Source organism: Aegilops tauschii, chromosome 2, assembly GCF_002575655.3.
Source record: "Aegilops tauschii subsp. strangulata cultivar AL8/78 chromosome 2, Aet v6.0, whole genome shotgun sequence".
NCBI classification, from domain to species: Eukaryota; Viridiplantae; Streptophyta; class Magnoliopsida; order Poales; family Poaceae; genus Aegilops; species Aegilops tauschii.
The window spans coordinates 510,144,550-510,163,545 of record NC_053036.3 but is presented as its reverse complement, the minus strand read 5'-3'; the positions used below and the strand labels follow the sequence as shown (position 1 = coordinate 510,163,545).

Sequence of the window (18,996 nt, the reverse complement as noted above, 5' to 3'; positions counted from 1 at the left end):
TAATGATGACACTTAATTGGGATTGAGTTGGAGGTACCTTCTCAATGTTTCACAACCACCATGATAGTTAAATAAAATTTATTCCTTTGCAGTAGGGAAAAACTGGCTTTTCGCAAAAACATTATAACCATAGAGTTTTTCCACCAGCCATATATGCATGTGATAGCCTTTGTTCATCATTTCTCTATGGTGTGAATTTGCCAGTACATTCCATGTACTGACCCGTTTTCGGGCTGCAACGTTTCATGTTGCAGGATATCTTACGACGAGTAAGTGATACGTTAGGGTTACGACTTCTACACTCAACTTTGCCGTTGGTGTTGATGGGAATCCACAACCTTGTTACTTCCGCTATTTTGGATTGAGGTAATAGTATTTACGTTACTTTATACATGTGATTTACCTCTGTTATAAATCCTCGAGTACTGTGTGTGTCAACATACCGATCCAGGGATGACACTAAAGCACAGAGACTTGATCCATTCGGGTCGGGTCGCTACAAATCATCTGAGTACTGCAAACCCTTGCAGTCCAAGGCCCAACAACAATCCTTCTAGCACTATTGCCAGGGAGCATCAGTGGTTTGCTTGGATGATTTGGAAAATAAGAAATGATGCATGTTTTGGTAGAAATTTCCTTGATAGACCCTTTGTCATGACAAAAACAATTGGGTAATCATGCGGAAAACGAAATGGAAAAAAGGAATTGAAGGTGTCACAAAAATTGATGAGGTGCTCGAGGAGGCGTATGTGAGGAGACGTTGGTCAAACCCAATGATTCGAGATCACTATGAGTGCTACATTGCTAATGTCTTCCTAGTTGGTTGATGTTCTAGTCCATTTTTAGGACACTATTGCATGTGCAGCGCAATGAGGGTGTAAATGTTCTAGTACATTAGCATGTGGTTACCTGGCAATATTAATGTGATTGTCTAAAAACATAGAATTTTATTCGGTAAGAAATTATTGGCTTACCAAAGAAAACACAATTTTATTTGGTAAATCATTAAAAGGTGGGACAATTGAGGTGGCTTCGAGGGAAAACCAACGGAAAAACTGGAAATGAGAGGAAAACATCAAAACATGGAGAGGTAGGGGAACATACATAAGGCCTAGAGGCCTCGACATCGCACCTTAGTTTCCAAATTTTTCGTTTGTTTGTTTGAAACTTTGCAAAGTGCGAGGATTTCTTAATGGAAATCTATGAGGACGATTGGTTGTTCCTCAGAAAAGACGAGGATGTTGGTTGCTTAAGAAGAATTTCCTTCATAAACCTCATCAAATTCAAGAGCCCGGAAGCTCGCTGCGTTAAATTGTCATGGAATCGCACACATCGCTCCGTGTGGGAAGGCCCACTTGGCCGATTAGTGGAGAACTCCCTCCCGAACAATTGTCATCCTTTTCCAGCCAATTTCCCTGAAAAAACTAGGTGTTGGATTTTGTTCACAACCAATAAAATATAATCAATGCATTTTAAAATATATTTTCACAAATTTAAAATGTTTTTTAAAACATCATGTATTCAAAAAATTCTTGAATTTTAAAAAATGTCCCATAAAATGGTTACAATTTTAAAAAATAATAATGTGGTCTTAAAATTCTCAAGGAATTTAAAAAAATTCTCAAATTTACAAAATGTTTTTAAATTTTAAAAATACTCATATATTTTAAGAAACGTTCATGCATTCTAAAAGTATTACCATATTTTCAAAAGTTCTTTAAATTTAAAAAACGTCATTATATTTAAAATTGATCACAGACTTAGAAAAATGATATCCTATTTAGAAAATCCTTGAATTTTAAAACATGCACTTGTCTTCTAAAAAAATCAGATTTTAAAGATGGTCACTTTTTTAAAAGCATGTTCGTATTGTAGAAAAAAAATAAAAAAAATTCATAAAATCAATATGGTGAAAATTAAAAAATTAAAAAAATAAAAGGAAAATTAAAACGAGAATAGAAAAGAAATAGAAAAACAGAAGAAACACGTCCTTGATAATAATAGAAGAAAACCGTCAAAACTACTGCCCCGACCCTTCAGGTGCGCTGGCCCAACTGCTTCCACCGACCTAGCGAGCGCTCTTTTTTTCCAAAGAAAACAATTTTCTCCTGCACAGTATTATTTTACTACTCCCTCCGTCCCAAAATTCTTGTCTTACATTTGTCTAAATACGGATGTATCTAGTTACGTTTTAGTGTTAGATACATCCATATCTAGACAAATCTAAGACAAAAAATTTAGGACGGAGGGAGCAAAAAATTATGAATTTGGAAAAAAGTTTGTGAACTTAGAAAATGTTCGCGAACTCGATAACTTTTCATGAATTTCAAGAAAATTTTCTTCCATCAAAAATATTATCACCAATTTGAAAATTTATTTGCGAATTTCATAAAAGTTCACAAATTCAAAAAATGTCCACTAATTTCAAAACATAATGAATTTGGAAACATGTTCAGGAATTTAAAATATTTTCACGAATTTTAAAAATTAAACAAATTTTAAAAATGGTCAGCAAATTTAAAATGTTCACAAATTTAAAAGAAGGTCACTAATTTGAATAAATATTCATGAATTTGAAAATAATTCACGAATAAAAAAATGACCACGAATTCAAAAGTATTTATGGATTGAAGAAATGTTCACGAATTTGTAAAAAATATTATGAATTTTTAACTATATTCTGGAATCCAAAAAGTGCACATAAATTTGAAAAGGTCCATTAAATTTTTTTAGTGAATCCATAATATGTTCATGATTGTTTTCGTGGTTTCAAAATACTTTGAGAATTGAAGAAATGTTGTCAATTTAAAAAATCAGAAATTGAAAAATGTTCATATATTTGAAATTTGTTCATGGATTAAGAAAATAAGAAAATAATAAAATATGACAAAAATGAAAAAATAATTTAAAAACCTTGTGAATCCTTCGGCAGCAGCTACAAGTTACATAAAAAAGCTAGTGGTTGTGTTTACTTGGCTGTAGCCGCGTTGGGTTGTATGTAAGGGATCTCTTGATACCGCTCGCCTCAGGCGATCTATAACATTTGCAGTAATTTCCACTCTACTTCGGCTACTCGTGGTGGGCAGGCACACTGACCCAGGTGAGCGACGCAATCTGACTACTCTCTACTTATGGGTACAATGATGTAAGGCCTTATATAAAAATAACAATTTGATCGATGCACAACTTTAATTTGTCTACCATGCCTATGCTATTTGGAGAGATGCTACTACCAAACTTATGGGTCATCGGTCCATTCTTTCACATAAACTCAACCTTTCTATGCTTTACTGGTCTTTAATATTATGAAATTATTTGTTCTGCATGCTTTCAATCAATTCCAGCACACTCATTATGCTTATTCTTGTGCAACTAGCAAAGCGAGTGAGATTAAATTTTTTGCTAGAGAAGTTGGGGACCGAGATAAGTTTGTTAGTTGAGTCTAGGGCTAATGTAATGCCTCAGACACACCTGCTGGTTACTGTCCGTTACTCCTGGTGGAATCTAGGCTAGCCCCACATATCACCAGTACTAGTCTTTCCTGCACACGGGTCAGTTTGGATCGTGTCCTCACTGAGTTGCCTGGGAAAAGTAGCTGTCTGGGAGTGGCCTGGAGATCTCAGCAAAGTTGCCTGGCCAGGCACGGCTATGTTTTTTTGGCTGTGTTTTGTTGCTGACCTGGGAACGTGCCTGTGTGGATACTAGGGTCAGGCAGTGTTTGGTAACATTTTGCCCGGGGTTTGTAAAATATATAATATTTCATAAGCATAACACAGCCAAATAATTTGATAATCAAATAGTAATTATAATTTGAAGTTTCGTACGCATTGAAGGCAAATAATTTTATAGCTCCGATGATACACAGTAACATAGTTCATTACATTTGATTAATACTGGTTGTCTAGCACATCTGGATGCACAAATTATTCTTGTGGGATTACCATAACCACAATTCTAATTATGTATGCCTCCTGATACTCCCTAAAAAGTATCCAAACGTCAGAAAGCAACATAACTTTCATGTTACCATCTAATCATATTTTGCATGCTGATACTACTTAGAAACTGAGCAGATGGTGACCTTGGTGATGATGCCGTAGCAAAAGAATACCACCATCAGCCATTACTTAGACATCAACTGTGCATAGCCAAAAGACAATCAACTACTAAGAAACTAGTGTTTTGCAACCAAAAGGCTCCAGCAAAATGGTTGACCACCAATCAATCTTACTTAGAAAGTACTGGAGTTAACTGCAGCATCATCACCAAGGTCACCAGCCGGACCATCGTCGCCAAGGTTACCAGCAGGACCATCGCCACCACGTTTGCCAGTAGGATCATTGTCGGATAAGTATGTGTACACCCAACGCTCCAGGCATTCCCGACCCATGCTGACAAGGAAACCACGATGAACTGCAAATTCTGGCTTGCATAGATGCATCCTGACCGACATCCTCTCATCAGGTGGCAATGGAATCTTCTTGAGCATGTCCCATAAAGGAGCATTTGGGTCCTTTGGGGCTACAGTCTGTACTGGACTTGCAAGGGTCTCTCGTATGCCTATCAAGGTACTTGTGAGCAGCACATCCATATCAGTGTCATCCTGTGATGCTTGAGATGATCTCGCCTTTGACTTTTTAGCTTTATCATTTTGTGGTGGTGGGAGAGTATTTGCCTTGGTAGTTTTTTTGAAACTTTTCTTGTTAGGCTTTAGAGCACCAACATTGGATGATGAAACTTGACTATTAGTTGCAGCAAGAGCAGCCACCGCTTCACAATCATCACTATCTGTATCTAATTTATCTGAGTCATGACCTGTTGGACCCTTTGCTTCATCATAGGTGGACATATCATTCATCATGTCATCTTTTGCCTTATCATCATTGTCAGTTTCAGCTGCAGAGAAAGGGTCTTGCATAAAAGAGCCATCGGCTGAGGAACCACTAAATAGTTCTTTCAACTTGTCGTAGAACTGAATCGGTTTTCACAGAATTCCACGATCATTGGCCTACAAGATTATTTTTTGTTATTTCCACATCGATAGTTAAACACTCAATAAATAAATAATGTATATGAGATCATTACCGATAGTGTATCCAGAGTAGATTGAGAGAGCAGCACTTGTTTGTTGACATCATCAAAACCGCTACCACTCTCATTGCTGTACCTAGCCACTTGCCCCCATGTCTCCTTATGACACCTAAAGTGACAATGAACTTGCTCGACACTATAAGAACACCCATACTTCTCATTTATTGCTGATGTGCAAGCATTGTGATGCATCTTCTTGAATACTGCTTTAGGAGGCATTTCAATCTTCTTCTCAATGTACCAGTCAAGAAGAAACTCAGATATAGCTATAGGCCAATTTATAGCTTTTGCCCTTGCATTCTTGTCACCTTTGCATTCTTTCCCCTTACTGCTCATATTTCTTTCAGCTTCATCCATTTTATGAACTACAAGATGATACATGACAAAAATAGTAATGACAAAACAAGGAAATAATGATAGCATCCATAATAAAAACAACCAGATCCATTACATGATAGCAACATCCATAATATAGATTCGCTGAACCAAATCAAGTACAAGATACTGGCACACATAATAGAAAATTATTGTCTTGCAAACAAGCCAAAAGTAAAACAAACTACAGCAAAGGGAATATCAATGATGGAATTGACGGTGCTCCCACATAATATTTGCTAGATTGTCTCGCTTTGCCGTCCATTGCCTATTGTCCCTCGCATTATCTGTTGCAACTCTAGATGACCTAGGCAGACTATTGTACCAACGATCTTCATCATATATGATGTTGTCTGGACCATTATCTAGGATCCAATTTTGTAGAACACAACATGCTATGACAATCTTCACTTGTTTTCTAAATGGAAAGAATGGCTTGTTTGCAAGGATTTTAAAACGATTCTTTAAGGTCCCAAAAGCTCGCTCAACGGTTGTACGAAGGGATGAATGTCGAAGGTTGAATAATTCTTGTGGCGTTTGTGGACGTCTCCCAGCCCCGAATTCCTTCAAGTGGTATCGGACACCTCTATATGGCGGCAGTATACCAGGTCTTGCTGCATACCCAGCATCAGCTAAGTAATATTTGCCTACAACAAAATATGAGACAAATGGTTGTATTGCATTTTCAATGTTATTGTACACCTAAAATAAACTAATGTGTCATGCAAACCTTCTGGCATTGGAATCCCATTTGTTCTGTTAAGGGCAGCCTTCAGAACTTCAGAGTCATGAGTAGATCCCTCCCACCCAGCAAGTACATAGGTAAACCTCAAATCAAAGTCCACAACTGCAAGGACATTTTGGGTTGGGTATGACTTCCGACCTCGAAATCTGTTAGCTATGTTCTCAGGGACAAATGCAGGGATGTGGGTTCCATCAAGTGCCCCAATGCAGTCCTATATTAATTACAAGGACTTGTATTAGTGAACAATTTCATGATGCAAACCAAATGTCGAACAGATGCAGCAGTAGGTACCTTAAAGTAGGGTAGAACCGACCGGGGCTATCAAGTATCTTTTGGTGGGTCTCTATCGACCTAAGCTTTATCATATCTTTGGCAAGAAAACACAAGGCATTCAAGACCTCATGGAAGCATTTGCTTACTGTATAGCTAGATCTCGTGAGGAAAAACCCGACCACTCTATTTCTCAAATTGTGGCCAACCGTATGCAGGAAAATGGCTAATTTTTCTTCAACTGATACATGCACTGAATCACGTACAAGTTTGGCATCACGTAAATGGGCTGATAGCTTCCAAAACACATCTTTCCTCATCCGGAGCTGACTGATGCAGTTTTTATCTGTTGAATTGTACAGGTCATTCAACTTTCTTTGCCTCTCCAAGTCTATCCACCAATGGCCCATATTTTCTTCGAGACATTCTAATACTGTAATTTCTACGTCGTCGACGCCATCGGAAAATGGCCAACATAACAGCTAGAACACCTAAGACTCGGCGTCGCTTGACAGTGTAATGGGCAGATGCTATATCCATCTGAATATTGAATGAAATAAATGTATAAGAAACAAGTGAGATGTACGTGTATGTAGTCAGTAGTACTAATCATGCAGAGATTGTGCTAGGCCACATTTATGTACATGTGTGCACACATATATGCAAATTATTCGTAGATTATTGCTCTAGCAGGAGGTTTCTTCAGATCTGGAAGGTTGTAGCTTGCAATTAAAGCAAAAAAGAAGAAGAAGGTAAATAACAAGAAAAAGAGCACTGGATGCGTCTACTTCTAGCACGATGTTATATATTTTTAAAATATGTCTGTTTTCTAGAAAATGTTTGCAAATTTTGTAAATATCTATAAATTACAAGAGCGTGGAAATTACAAAAAGGGGAAATATAAAATAAAAATAAAAGGGAAATTAAATTGAGAACAAAAGAGAATAGAAGAAACACGTCTAGAGAATAGAAGAAAACCGTCCAAAATAGTACTGCTGCTGCCCAACTATCTTAAAAGGTGATGTTTTGGAGAAATGCTATGTATCAATAAATTCCAGGCCCTACGTGCGAGCCTGCACTAAGCACGCGAGCACACAGTATTTTCCATCCTTTCTATCTAAATTAAAAACTTATGAATTCGGAAAATATCATAATCTTACAAAATGTTCACGAATTGATAAATATTCATGAATTTCAAGATCATGGTCCTCAATTAAAAAAGTTTTTCCCTGATTAAAAAACTACCATGAATTTAAAATATGTTCAAAAATATTTAAAATTTTACAAATTTGAGAATTTTTTAGTCAATATTAAAGTATTCATGAATTTAAAAGAAGACCACAAAATTGAAAAAAAATCATGAATCCAAAAGGTGGCCACAAATTTGGAAAAATAGTAATGGATTATCATGAATTTTAAAAAATCAGAATTTTTTCTTCAGGAATTAAAAGAATGTCCACAAATTTGAAAAGGTCCAATTTTAATGAAAAGTGTTCTTGAATTATGAAAATTGTTGGTGAATGCATAAAATGTTCATGGATTAGATTTCAGAAAAACTTTGTGCGTTCAATAAATGTTATCAATTAGGAAAACCTGAATTCATAAAATTTCCATAATTTAAAAAAATGAACTAAGAAAATAAAAAAGAAAACAAAAAATCAGAAAAAATGATGACCAACACAGAAAAAAGAAATAGAAAAAACCTAATGGAACCTTGCCAAAACTGGATGAAAGATTGCAGAAGTTCCCACCAGCCTCTACAAGTTAAGCAAGCAAAAAACATCCGGTGGTTGTGTTTACTCGGCCGCAACCCGCGTTGGGTTGCCTTAAGCCTGATTATTCGACGGGCCGTGTTGGGTACAGGATGGGCTTGGCAAAGCCCAAAGAAAAAATCCCAAGCCCGAGTCCTGCCCGGGCCGGCCCAAAGCACATGAACAATGGCATTTTTAATTAAATTAATTATATTTTGGATATTATATTCATTTATTGTACCTATATTTCAAATAAAAGTATTTATAGGGACATTTCAGGCTTTACTTGGGCTTTTGGGCCGGGCTTCGGGAGAGAAAGTGGAGCGCAAGCCTGGCCTGAATGTTGGGCTTCGGCTTTGGGCCTCCGGACCGGGCTATCCATGAACAGGTTTAGGTTGCGTGTAGGCGATCGCTCGACATCCAAAATTACTAATTGAGGAGTACTCCTTTCAAAGATCGCTCTCGCCTCCTCACGTTGCGACAAGTGGTGCAGTACTTGTCGCAACCTGGGAGTTTTCTTTTTTTGTACACCCATTTATTTAAAACGTTTTATCTCTTAAACTGTGCGTCCAAATCTTGAACCGTTTTCACTATTGGATTCCTCGCGTCGATATCTTCAAAATTAGATCCCATGTCGATAGGTTTTGACAAATTTGTTTTTCACGAAAAAACGGTCAATAAAAGTGGACGAAAATCTGAACCGGGAGCATGTTTTTTTCCTTTCTGAAAAAGGCACGGCCGTGCCTCTCACGAAAGCACAACCGTGCCTCTCGCGTAAGCAAAACTATGCCTCTCGTGAAAGGAAAAAAATAGAAAAGCGTTTTTTTTTCCGAGAGGCATGCAGTGCCTCTCGCAAAAGTGGAACCGTGCCTCTCGCGGAAGCAAAGACGTGCCTCTCGCGGAAGAAAAAAAATAGAGAACATGTTTTTTGTTTCGGAGAGGCACGGCCGTGCCTCTCGCGGAAGGAAATAAAAACAGAAAACACGTTTTTTTTGTTTCCGAGAGGCACGGCCATGCCTCTCGCGAAAGCACAACTGTGCCTCTCGCGGAAGTAAAACTATGCCTCTCACGAAAGCACAATTGTACCTCTCGCGGAAGCAAAACTGTGCCTATGGCGAAAGAAGAAAAAAAAACAGAAAACACGTTTTTCCCATTTTCGAGAGGCTAGCACTCTCACAGTGCCTCTCTCGGAAAAAGAATGTGTTTTTCGCGCAATTTTTTTTTTTCAATTTTTTATATCTAAAAGCTAAGAATGACCGATAAAACACCAAAAGGTAAAAAAAAAACCGTTCAAAAAGCCGAAAACACGTGCGGAAAAATAAAAAAAATTCGAAAGAAGCGCACAGACGCGACACGTGCCGGCGGCGCGCTCTCAGCCCTCCCTCAAGTAATTATTGGGAGGTTCCCGAAAAAGCGCTCACCAACTAGTTGCTTCCCTCGACATCGCTCGTTACAGGCGATCTATATTATTTGTGGTAAATTTCACTCTACTTTGACTACTCGTGGTGGGCAGGGACAATGGCTCATGTGAGCGACGTGCCTGGCTGTACTCCCGATAAGCCGCATATGGCAGAGCGTCCTAAAACCGAAAAAGGTATATTGTCCACCTCAAGGAGCAAGAATTTGAAAAATACATAGGAACTCCTGGGTGTCCGTGAAATCTATATGAATATTAAATAATAAAAAAGTACCAGGATTCTTTTTTTGTTTGGGAATTTGAGGGTATCGAATTTGGTCGATCATTCGATTTACGTGCGAAGTTTCGTGAAAAAATGGCATCTATGATATCTTTAGCGAAGAAAATACAGTCCGACCTACGATTCATTCAAACAATTTCTATACATAATCAAAATGTTTGACTTTTTTTTCTATTGAGAATACCACATATGTCATTTTTTCATGAAACGGTGACCACCGACGCTCGCCGAACAGCCGCGCCCCCGCGCTCCTCTCCCTCGCCGCCGTCGGCGGCGGCCTCCGGTCGCCCCGGGGGGGGGGGGGGGGGGCTTCCTCCACCTCCTTCTCTCCTCCCCTGCCCTTCTCTCGGGCTCCCTCTTCCCCGACAGGCGACCAGATCCGCCCCTGCGCCCTTCGCTTGCCCTGGCCGGTCGTGACCTTGTGTGGTGGCGGCGTGGCGGCCCTCGGCAGGCGCGGGGGTGGCGTGTGCTGCGGCCGCTGGATCTTGGCGGAGCTGCTTCGGGCATATGGCTGACGGTCATGGGAGGGGTCCCAGCCGCTGCCGGGCGCCGGATCCGCCAGCTCCGGCGTGCTCCCTTCGATCTGTGGGCTCCCGTGGACATGGCCCTCCTCTGGTCGGCGACCCTGATGGCTGCTTCTCCCGGGATGTCCGGCAGCCCAGATCTAGGGTTCGTCTATGTGTGGGGAAAGTTGCCGGCTTTGGGTGCAGTGGGTGGCGGAGTTGCACCGGCGCGGCAGCGGGGGTGGCCGGTTGCGTGCTTGCGGTCCATCACCATGGGTGTGGTGGGTGAGGTTGGATCCCTCGGATGCCGGATCGGCGGCTCCGGACGGTGGGCGCGGCGGCACCTTTCCGGCGGGTGTTGCGGCACAGGTGCTCGTGTGTTGCCTTGGCCGTGCGGATGGCGAGGTGACTCATTCGGGGGCGTCCGTCATGCGGGTGTGGTCTTTGCTGCCATCCGGCTTGTTTCAGGCGTCGTGTGCATGCAACCTTCCTTGGTCGGCCATGGCTGTTGGATCTGATTGGTGGGGGTCGAGTCCCGAGCGAAAGCTTTGCCTGACTATGTTGGTGCCAGTGATAGCGACACTGCCGTGTGTGCCGTTTCCCTCCTTGGAGGTGTCATCGTGGGTGACCCCATTCACCATGGGCTCTGGGTGAAAACCATTGGTCTAGATTACAGAGCGGGCGGTGGCGGCGCGTTGGGGTCGTGTCCTCCTTGGAGGCTCCGTCTCGTGAACAAGGTCCTATGCTGCTGGTTGTTGGGATGAGTGTTTGTGTATGGCAGCTTCTTCTCGTCATGTGTCGAGCCCTTGCCTCGACGGTGGTGCTCTCATGCGGAGCTAGGTTCGACGCTGTGGTTGTGCCTGAAGACCTCCCTTTGGTGTCCTAGCCCTAGCTTCCATCCGCGTTCTAGGGTGGTGAGCATTCCATCGTCCGACGGTGCGGCGCCTCTTGAGCCGGGGCGAGGAACTGGGGGTTCCTTCTGGCGATGGAACAGGATGGCGCTGGTCTGTCGGGCGCCCAGGCGATGGCATTGGCATAGCTCCCCTGTCGACTGATCTCCTTCTCGAGCTGGCTCTATTCGCAGCATTGGTCCTTTGCGCATGCCCGAGGGCTCCGGTGTCTCACTTTCTTACTTTTGAGCTATGTCGCTGCTCCTGAGCATTTATGTATCTTGCCAGATCTCTTTTTTCTTTGTGTTGTTCTGTTGGTGTAAGGGCTTCATTAATTTAATACCGGACGCTAGCCTCTTTTCTAAAAAGGAGTAGAATGGTCAACTAGGTTTGATAAAAAAAATCCTTTTTTTAATTTTCCTAGTATCTTTTAAATTTAATATTCATATAGGGTTCATGGGCACCCAAGAGCTCCAAATTCTCGTCCGCAAGAATATATACCATTAAAAGGAGTCCATACGAAAAGCGGACGTTTTGCACACGGCGATTGTTGGTCTTTGCAATCTCGTCGATGACTTCAACGTAGTGGTCCGAGCCCAAAATCAATTTTATATGGTGAGAACGAGAAATACGACATAATATAGTGCACACATAGTGTGTAGACTCACTACAATTAGTTGTCGAAAGTCTCACACGGGCCACGCCATGTCTCATGCTGCCTGCACCAGTAGCTGTGCTAGGTCATGCGACTGCACTTATTATCCATTGATGACCAAGTGATATAGCACACTAGCGTTTCTATCCGTTGTCTGTGAAAGAGCTCATAGACCTAGATGGTTGGGCCGGAAGACAACAGCGGTTGAGGATCATGATCTAAAACCCAAACTCACCTCTCATCTTGCCACCTTCTCTGGCAGAAGTTCGCAGCCATCAATGTCATCATAGCACAGACGACCCTACATAGCCGAGGACAATCACTCACACGCCATCACTTTTTAGATATTATTTCATCACTAGCAACACACGAGTATTTAGCTAGTGAATTAGAAATGTCGAAGGCATTTTCTTTCTTCGCGAGAAAGAAAGGAAGGTTCCCAAGCATTTAGGGTTTCCCTGCCTCCCAATGGCGGAGCCAGCTCGGCCGGAGAGCCGGGGCAAAGTACACGGAGCTGCTGTATATCATATGTTTGCCCCTATAAAATGGTGATTAGCTCTCCATTTACTTCTATAAATCAAATGAGAATGCATGGCTGAGCCCGGGCAGCTGCCCCGGGTAGCCGGGAGGTGGCTCCGCCACTGCTGCCTCCTGTCGCTGTTGCCGCCGATTTGCCTCGTCTCTTATGGCCTTAGGACCATGGAGGCGTAGTGGATCCCGACCCTTGCTGGCGGGAGGGTTCATGCTTCGCTCTTAGGTGTTTTTAGTCTGTTTACATTTTGTGTCTTGCTCAAAAAAGCGAGGTAGCGGCGTCGACTCCCTGAAGATAGAATAAAGTTCTCCCCACTGCCCCCCCGTATTGGCAGTGCGTCTCGCGTCATTGGAGGGCGTGTGGAGGTGTCTCTGACGTATCTTGCGGGATTTAGTCGGTGCCTGTCTTCGGTGAATCTATGCGGATCCGGTTTTCGTCTGTCTACGTTCATGTATCTACATGTTGGATCCTTTCGATTTGCGCTTCTCTTCATCAGCGGAGATTGTTACTATGGTGCGTTGGTCCTTTGGAGACTTAGCACGACGATTTCCCGACTATCTATTACAATAAGGTTTGTCCGGCTCTGGTGAGGGAGAGGCGATGACGGTGACGCGTCTTCGGCTCGCTCCAGTAATTGTAGTCGTCGCTATGTGGTCTACAAACATGAATGTAATATTTACTACATCTTGTGTTCTTTTCACTACCATGATACTTCCTCCGTAAATAAATATAACTTTAGTGTCCATGTACACGGGAAGTTTTTCTTGATTTTTTTCAAATGTCGACATGTACGCAATCATCATCGATCATGCTCAGCGTCAGCTTGATGCTCGGGCGCAGGTCCCACGTCCTTCCGGCAGAACGAAGATACAGCAAAAGCAGCTGCGGCATTCCGCCACCTCGCAGTTCCCCACCCGACCTTCCCAGTTCCCACCAACCAGCTCTTCCAGCCTCCGCAGGCCACCGCTCCGCTCCGCCCACCTTCCGCTGCAGTTGCACCGTAGCCCGGTCCGTCGTTCGCGACCCGTCGCCGTCAAGCGACCACGCCAATCACAAACCGTGATCACCACCCACCCTCCGGCCTCCGCGGGCGGGACCCGCCGACCAATGGGCACCCCCTGCCCCAACCTCGCCGCTCTCGCGATTCGCCGCAGCGGCGGCCGCCTGTTCGAGCGGTAGGGATTGCCCTCGTCCTCGTGGGCGCGGGAGACCTGGTGGCGCGGGCGCGAGGCGAGGCGAGGCCGCGAGGGGGCAACGATGATCTTCGGGTCGGGGCTGAATCTCCTCAGCGCGGCGCTCGGTTTCGGCATGACCGCCGTCTTCGTCGCGTTCGTCTGCGCGCGGTTCATCTGCTGCCGCGCCCGGGGCGTGGACGACGGCGCCCCGACGCCGGTGGACTTTGACGTTGACTTCCCGGCAGATCTCGAACGCCCGGTGCGTGTCATACCCTCTACTACTATGGCTCCTCTGCCTCCACACCGATATTCTGCTGCTGTGAACTCCACGCCGTTTACAAAAGGGGAACACATAACTACGCATTTGCTAGTGCCACAGCGCGTACATAACTGAAGTGTCTATGTTTTGTTTTTATAATTACTGAAAATGGAAATATTCGATACTCAATTTCTTTGTTCGTGGCCACATGAGAAGCGCCTTTTATTTTTGGCTATTACTGAAGTGTATATGTTTTGTTTTTATATAGTTATTACTGATGGAAATAGGAAGATTCTAGGAGTACTATTTTATATCTGTGTTCATGGGCACATGGGAGTGCGTTTGCTGTTCAAGCCAAAAAAGAAAACTGCTAATTAGTGCTTTTACTAAATTTGTACTTTTTGGCTATTGCACTCATACCAAGTCTAAAATATTAGTATATTTGATAATCGTCCACTTTAATAGATATTAGAAAATAGAGATTCAAAAGCTTTAGCTTATATGTATTTCGCTAACTTTGGTCTTCTCCCATTTTAGACTGGTATTTGTGTGCCTCTGTTTTATTGACAGGCGATGAGCTCTAGTTAGATTCTCAGGGTTACACTTTCCCCAATAATTGTCTGTCGATCGTGTACCTTACAGTATCTCTGTATCTGCTTTCAATTAGTCTGTGTATAACTACAAGCCTGCAACGTAGCAATATTCCTTGGTCCAAATTCAAATAACAGTTAAATGATCCTTAGTCCCTACACATTTAAGGAAGGAAATAGGTTTGAATGACTAGGCGATGAGTTCTAGTTAGATTCATCAGGTTACATTTTACCTCAATAATAGTTGCTCAATACGTAGCTTGTAGTATCTTTGTTTCTGCTTCAAGTTAGTCTGTGTATGTGTGACTAGAAGCCTGCAACTTAACAATATTCCCTGGTCCAAATATAAATAACAGTTACACGATCCTTATTCCTTGCACATTTAAAGAAGGAAGAAGATATCACATTCTAATTCACAGTCTAAAACCAATGTGTTTTATAGCCCCACAAGGAAATAATAAGCTAGAAACTGAAGCAGCAAAAGGTGGGAGCACTAAAGGAACTACATAAATCCCAGATTTTGTATGATGTCTTGCTATCATCTATTGTATAATTTGCTAGCTTGGATACAAATTCAACAATGTTCTTTGATGATACCCGTCAGTTCAGCCTCGTTTCTCTTGGGTTAAAATTTTGGGCATCTCCCTTTTTGAATCATATATACCTAAATAGTTCCCCACTAACTCAATTATCTTAACGTGCAACTATGCCAACTCACCATGCCACCATGCATGCCCCACTGAATTTAATTCTCTCAACATGCAACTATGCCAACTCACCCTGACACTATCCATGGGAAAAGACCCACCTTAACACGCAGCTTGCATGCTACTCATATTCAATAAATATTTTACAATTATATAATAATCAAACATAATAAATTATATGTGCTTTAGTTTCGATTCTCATACCGTCAATCCAAATACTAAAGTTTTATACTGCCAATTCTCATAGAAATAGCTGCATCCAATTCCCGCAGCAATGCGCGGGGTATCGTCTCTAGTAAACTTGACAACTGAGTGCACATGGAGTATTCTCTTTTCCTTGGTATAGACTTTTATTTTCGCAAATGTCAAGTGAACTAACATTTCTTATGAAGTTGCTGTTCCCAGTTGTACAAGGTGTCTCCTTTTGAAAGTTAATGTAGTGATAGCTGTTATGTTTATAGTTATGTACACATAGTTGACTACCTTTTTTTTTCTTTACTGTTACATCTAAAATTGTTACTTGTTAGTGTATGCTCAACAAATACTTTTTTAATTCACATGCAAGTTTGAACAATCAAGGCGATGTAGTCAATGCAGCTGTCATATCACTATCTTTCATACTTAAGTTAGTGCCATACTTTTTCAGGTAGAGGATGCTAATTGTGGGTTGGAACCTTTGGTTATTGCTGCAATTCCTATTATGAAGTACTCTGAGGCTTTATATTCGAAGGATGATGCCCAGTAAGTGCAACTATCTGTATTAACCGATAATTACCTAACTTTACTGTTTTCTGCTCTAGTATATATAATTTCATCCGCCTCTGAAATGTCTGGCCACTGGAATTCATGGGAATATCCAAACAGTGGGCCAAGTAGCTAGTCACATGGAAATTGGTAGACCCTGTTGCAGTATCACCTCATTGTAAATACTGGTATCCAGAATAGTTTCTAAACAGTTATGTGCGAGTTATTGAAACCACATTACTGCTGATATGCATATGCTGAAACTCTTAGAAAGTCACAAGAGTCTTTTCTTTTCTTTGTTGTCATATAGTCCCTACTCCCATGGTTATCAATTTAATATACCAGTTCTTATACCCCCCCCCCCCCTCCCCTCTCCCCTCCCCGAGTATTTTGAAGCTTACCTGGTAATTTCATTGACCAAAGCATGAGAAAGTATCTGTAAATGTGTATGCATTTCTGGGGATGCAGGTCAAAGATCTGCTATGAAGGACACGTTTTATGTTGAAAGAATACTTCCATAGCCGAGTAACAAATGTACAAAATTATTTGAAATCTTGCTGTTAGCTAGAGCAAGTTCATAATGCCAGTTTGTTTTTGCTCAGTCCTTCTAGGAAGGAATGTGTTTTCCTGTCAGGGGTTCCCATGCCTTCTGTTTGCAAAATAAATAATGTCTTCTTAAAAAAGTACCAATCATGTGTGATCCACATAACTTTGTCTTTGTGTAAACCTGCAGACTTTTAATGTCAAAATTGTCCATACTGTGCAGTACGAAAAATAGTAGTGAACCACACACTGTATTAATCAGTGCAAGTGAAGTGTCTCTCTTATCGTTTTTGGTTCTCGATACCAGAAATGAATTTGATATTGAAATGTTGCAAGTCTACATAACTTTATTGTGTACTACACTACACACATGGTTAATTTTTACTTGAATTACAAGTACCAGCACTAACACACCCGCCCCACTCAAACCACCATACCCTATGCACACACACGTCCAGTGTTTACCATTGAACCAGTATTGCTGTGAAGGTATGACACACGAACTCTTGATCCAAAAGGATTGAACCCGGCTGGCAGGCTGCACCACGTCAATCCTAACCAATGAAACATGGCTTATTTCACACATAAATTGAGAAAAACTGCAGTTTTTGAAACTGAAGTGTTCATTGTGAGGCATTGGAATACTGAGGTTTTAGATTACAACAGTTTTCCAAACCTAAGTTTTGGAACAGTGCATCATGCACTTTCTGTAAATGGGCGTGCAGGAACCTCTGGGGAGCAATGAAATTGTTGAACTGTTAAGGCCCTGTTTGGATTTGCTTTTCTGCTCTGTTTCTCTCCTGTTTAGAATACACACCTCGTCCTGTCGTTTTCGTTCTAGGAAAAAAACTAAGTGTTGACCAGTAATTTACACCTGTAAAATAAATACAGGTGTATAAATTTACACCCATTCCAAGCGGGGCCTAAGAAGTTCTTCACAAGCAAGTCTATTGCCCTCCAAACTTGTTTGCACAGACTCAACCAAGCTCAAACTCAGCCCAATATTTAGAAGCTCACAAGGCATGAGTTCTTTCTTAACAGTTTCTTCTCTTTATTCAACTTAAACCTTGGGTGTTGTTCAACTATGCCCTTGTTTGATCGGTTGTTTTGCGTTGACAGGTGCTCCATATGTCTAGGTGAATACACTGAGAAAGAGCTTTTAAGAATCATTCCGACATGTCAACATAACTTTCACCGTACCTGCTTAGACTTATGGTTGCAGAAGCAGACTACTTGCCCAATATGCCGGGTCTCGTTGAAAGAGTTGCCTAGCGGCAAAGCTGCCATAGCACCTTCATGTAGCAACCCTCAAGTGCGCCCCCGCACTGAGAACTCTGTTAATCCAGCACCTGACTGGCTCCCCCCTGTTCATCATTCTCACAGAGGTCAACAGAATAGTTCAGACACACAAGGATCAGTAGAAGTGGTTATTGAGATACGCCAATAAGGACAGCATGAGATTGCTATGGAAGAGAGCAAAGCGGGAATATGTAATAGATTTCCTGCCTCACTGCATTGTTGCAGCATCCTAATTGGACCGGCATTGTATGCAACCTCGTTATAGGTAATGTGTAAACATTTGTTGTACATTTCGCAATGTAGATTAGCATACAGTGTTATGTCACAAACACTTTCAATGTTCTGTTCTAATGCTCTGTATATCGCAAAAATGGTAAAGAAAAATTGGATGTTAGATAAATTGCTGAACTTCTGAATTATCTGCCATGCAGTTCGTCTGGTAGCTTTGCAATAACCTGCAGAGGTGCAGCCCCCTTTTCATTAAGCTTGTGGTAGCAACTAAGGCAAACTTAGGTGGCAGATTCCATGTTTCTCTTCGAGTTTGTTAAACTTTGGATCTTCCACCTAAATATGTAATAACCCATGATCCGAACGGTTCAGATACGACGATCGTGACATGCCCATCATACTTGAGCTCTTATAGGCTGATGAGCACCGACCGAACCATAAGAAGTTTAAGGTATGCAAAAATTGATAAGCCTGTCGTCGTTTTCATCAGTGTAAACAATTAAACACTACAAAATTATTATCAGAATGCCCATCTTTGATAGAAAGAACAGTATCTAAATTAGTTATATTGCATAAATAATAATGTGGCAGACGGTACTATGTCAGAATGGACTCCAACTCTAATTTTCATGTCGATCATTTAGTTATCAATCATATTGACCAACAAAAAATCATGATGTTGGTTCTTCTCCTAATCCAACCCCCTTAATGGTTAAGAGGAACGATCGATTAGGATCTCTAGGCTTGGACAGTTGGATTCCATTGTTCTCTTCCTCTTCATGTCTATACACGAGTATAATTGAATAAGGACAGCCAATATTCTGTAATTGATTTATGATGTTTTTAGATTTTTTATGGCACAACCATACAAATTTGAAGAGATTAAAGATTAAGAGATGAAGAGACTTTTTTTGCCGCTTGACGAAGAGACTAACCGTGCAG

At 41.7% G+C, this 18,996-nt stretch overlaps 1 protein-coding gene and 1 pseudogene across 1 annotated transcript; one reads left to right on the top strand and one right to left on the bottom strand.

The window, feature by feature from the left end:
• Window positions 1-4,117: 4,117 nt before the first annotated feature.
• LOC141042070 (uncharacterized) lies at window positions 4,118-5,727 on the bottom strand (annotated as a pseudogene).
• Window positions 5,728-13,411: 7,684 nt separating this feature from the next.
• On the top strand, window positions 13,412-18,226 carry LOC109741303 (putative RING-H2 finger protein ATL69). The gene is made up of 3 exons (XM_020300377.4): window positions 13,412-13,943; window positions 15,887-15,981; window positions 17,647-18,226. Exons 1-3 carry the CDS (start codon window positions 13,767-13,769, stop codon window positions 17,972-17,974), a joined length of 600 nt encoding a protein of 199 aa, XP_020155966.1. The 5' UTR covers window positions 13,412-13,766; the 3' UTR covers window positions 17,975-18,226.
• Window positions 18,227-18,996: the final 770 nt, after the last annotated feature.

What these genes read in the sequence shown, in the direction of transcription:
- LOC109741303 (XM_020300377.4), top strand. Translation starts at nt 13,767, where the DNA reads ATGATCTTCGGGTCGGGGCTGAATCTCCTCAGCGCGGCGCTCGGTTTC. An exon ending in CGGCAGATCTCGAACGCCCG is followed by an intron (nt 13,944 to 15,886) that starts GTGCGTGTCATA and finishes ATACTTTTTCAG; the next exon opens with GTAGAGGATGCTAATTGTGG. An exon ending in TATTCGAAGGATGATGCCCA is followed by an intron (nt 15,982 to 17,646) that starts GTAAGTGCAACT and finishes TTGCGTTGACAG; the next exon opens with GTGCTCCATATGTCTAGGTG.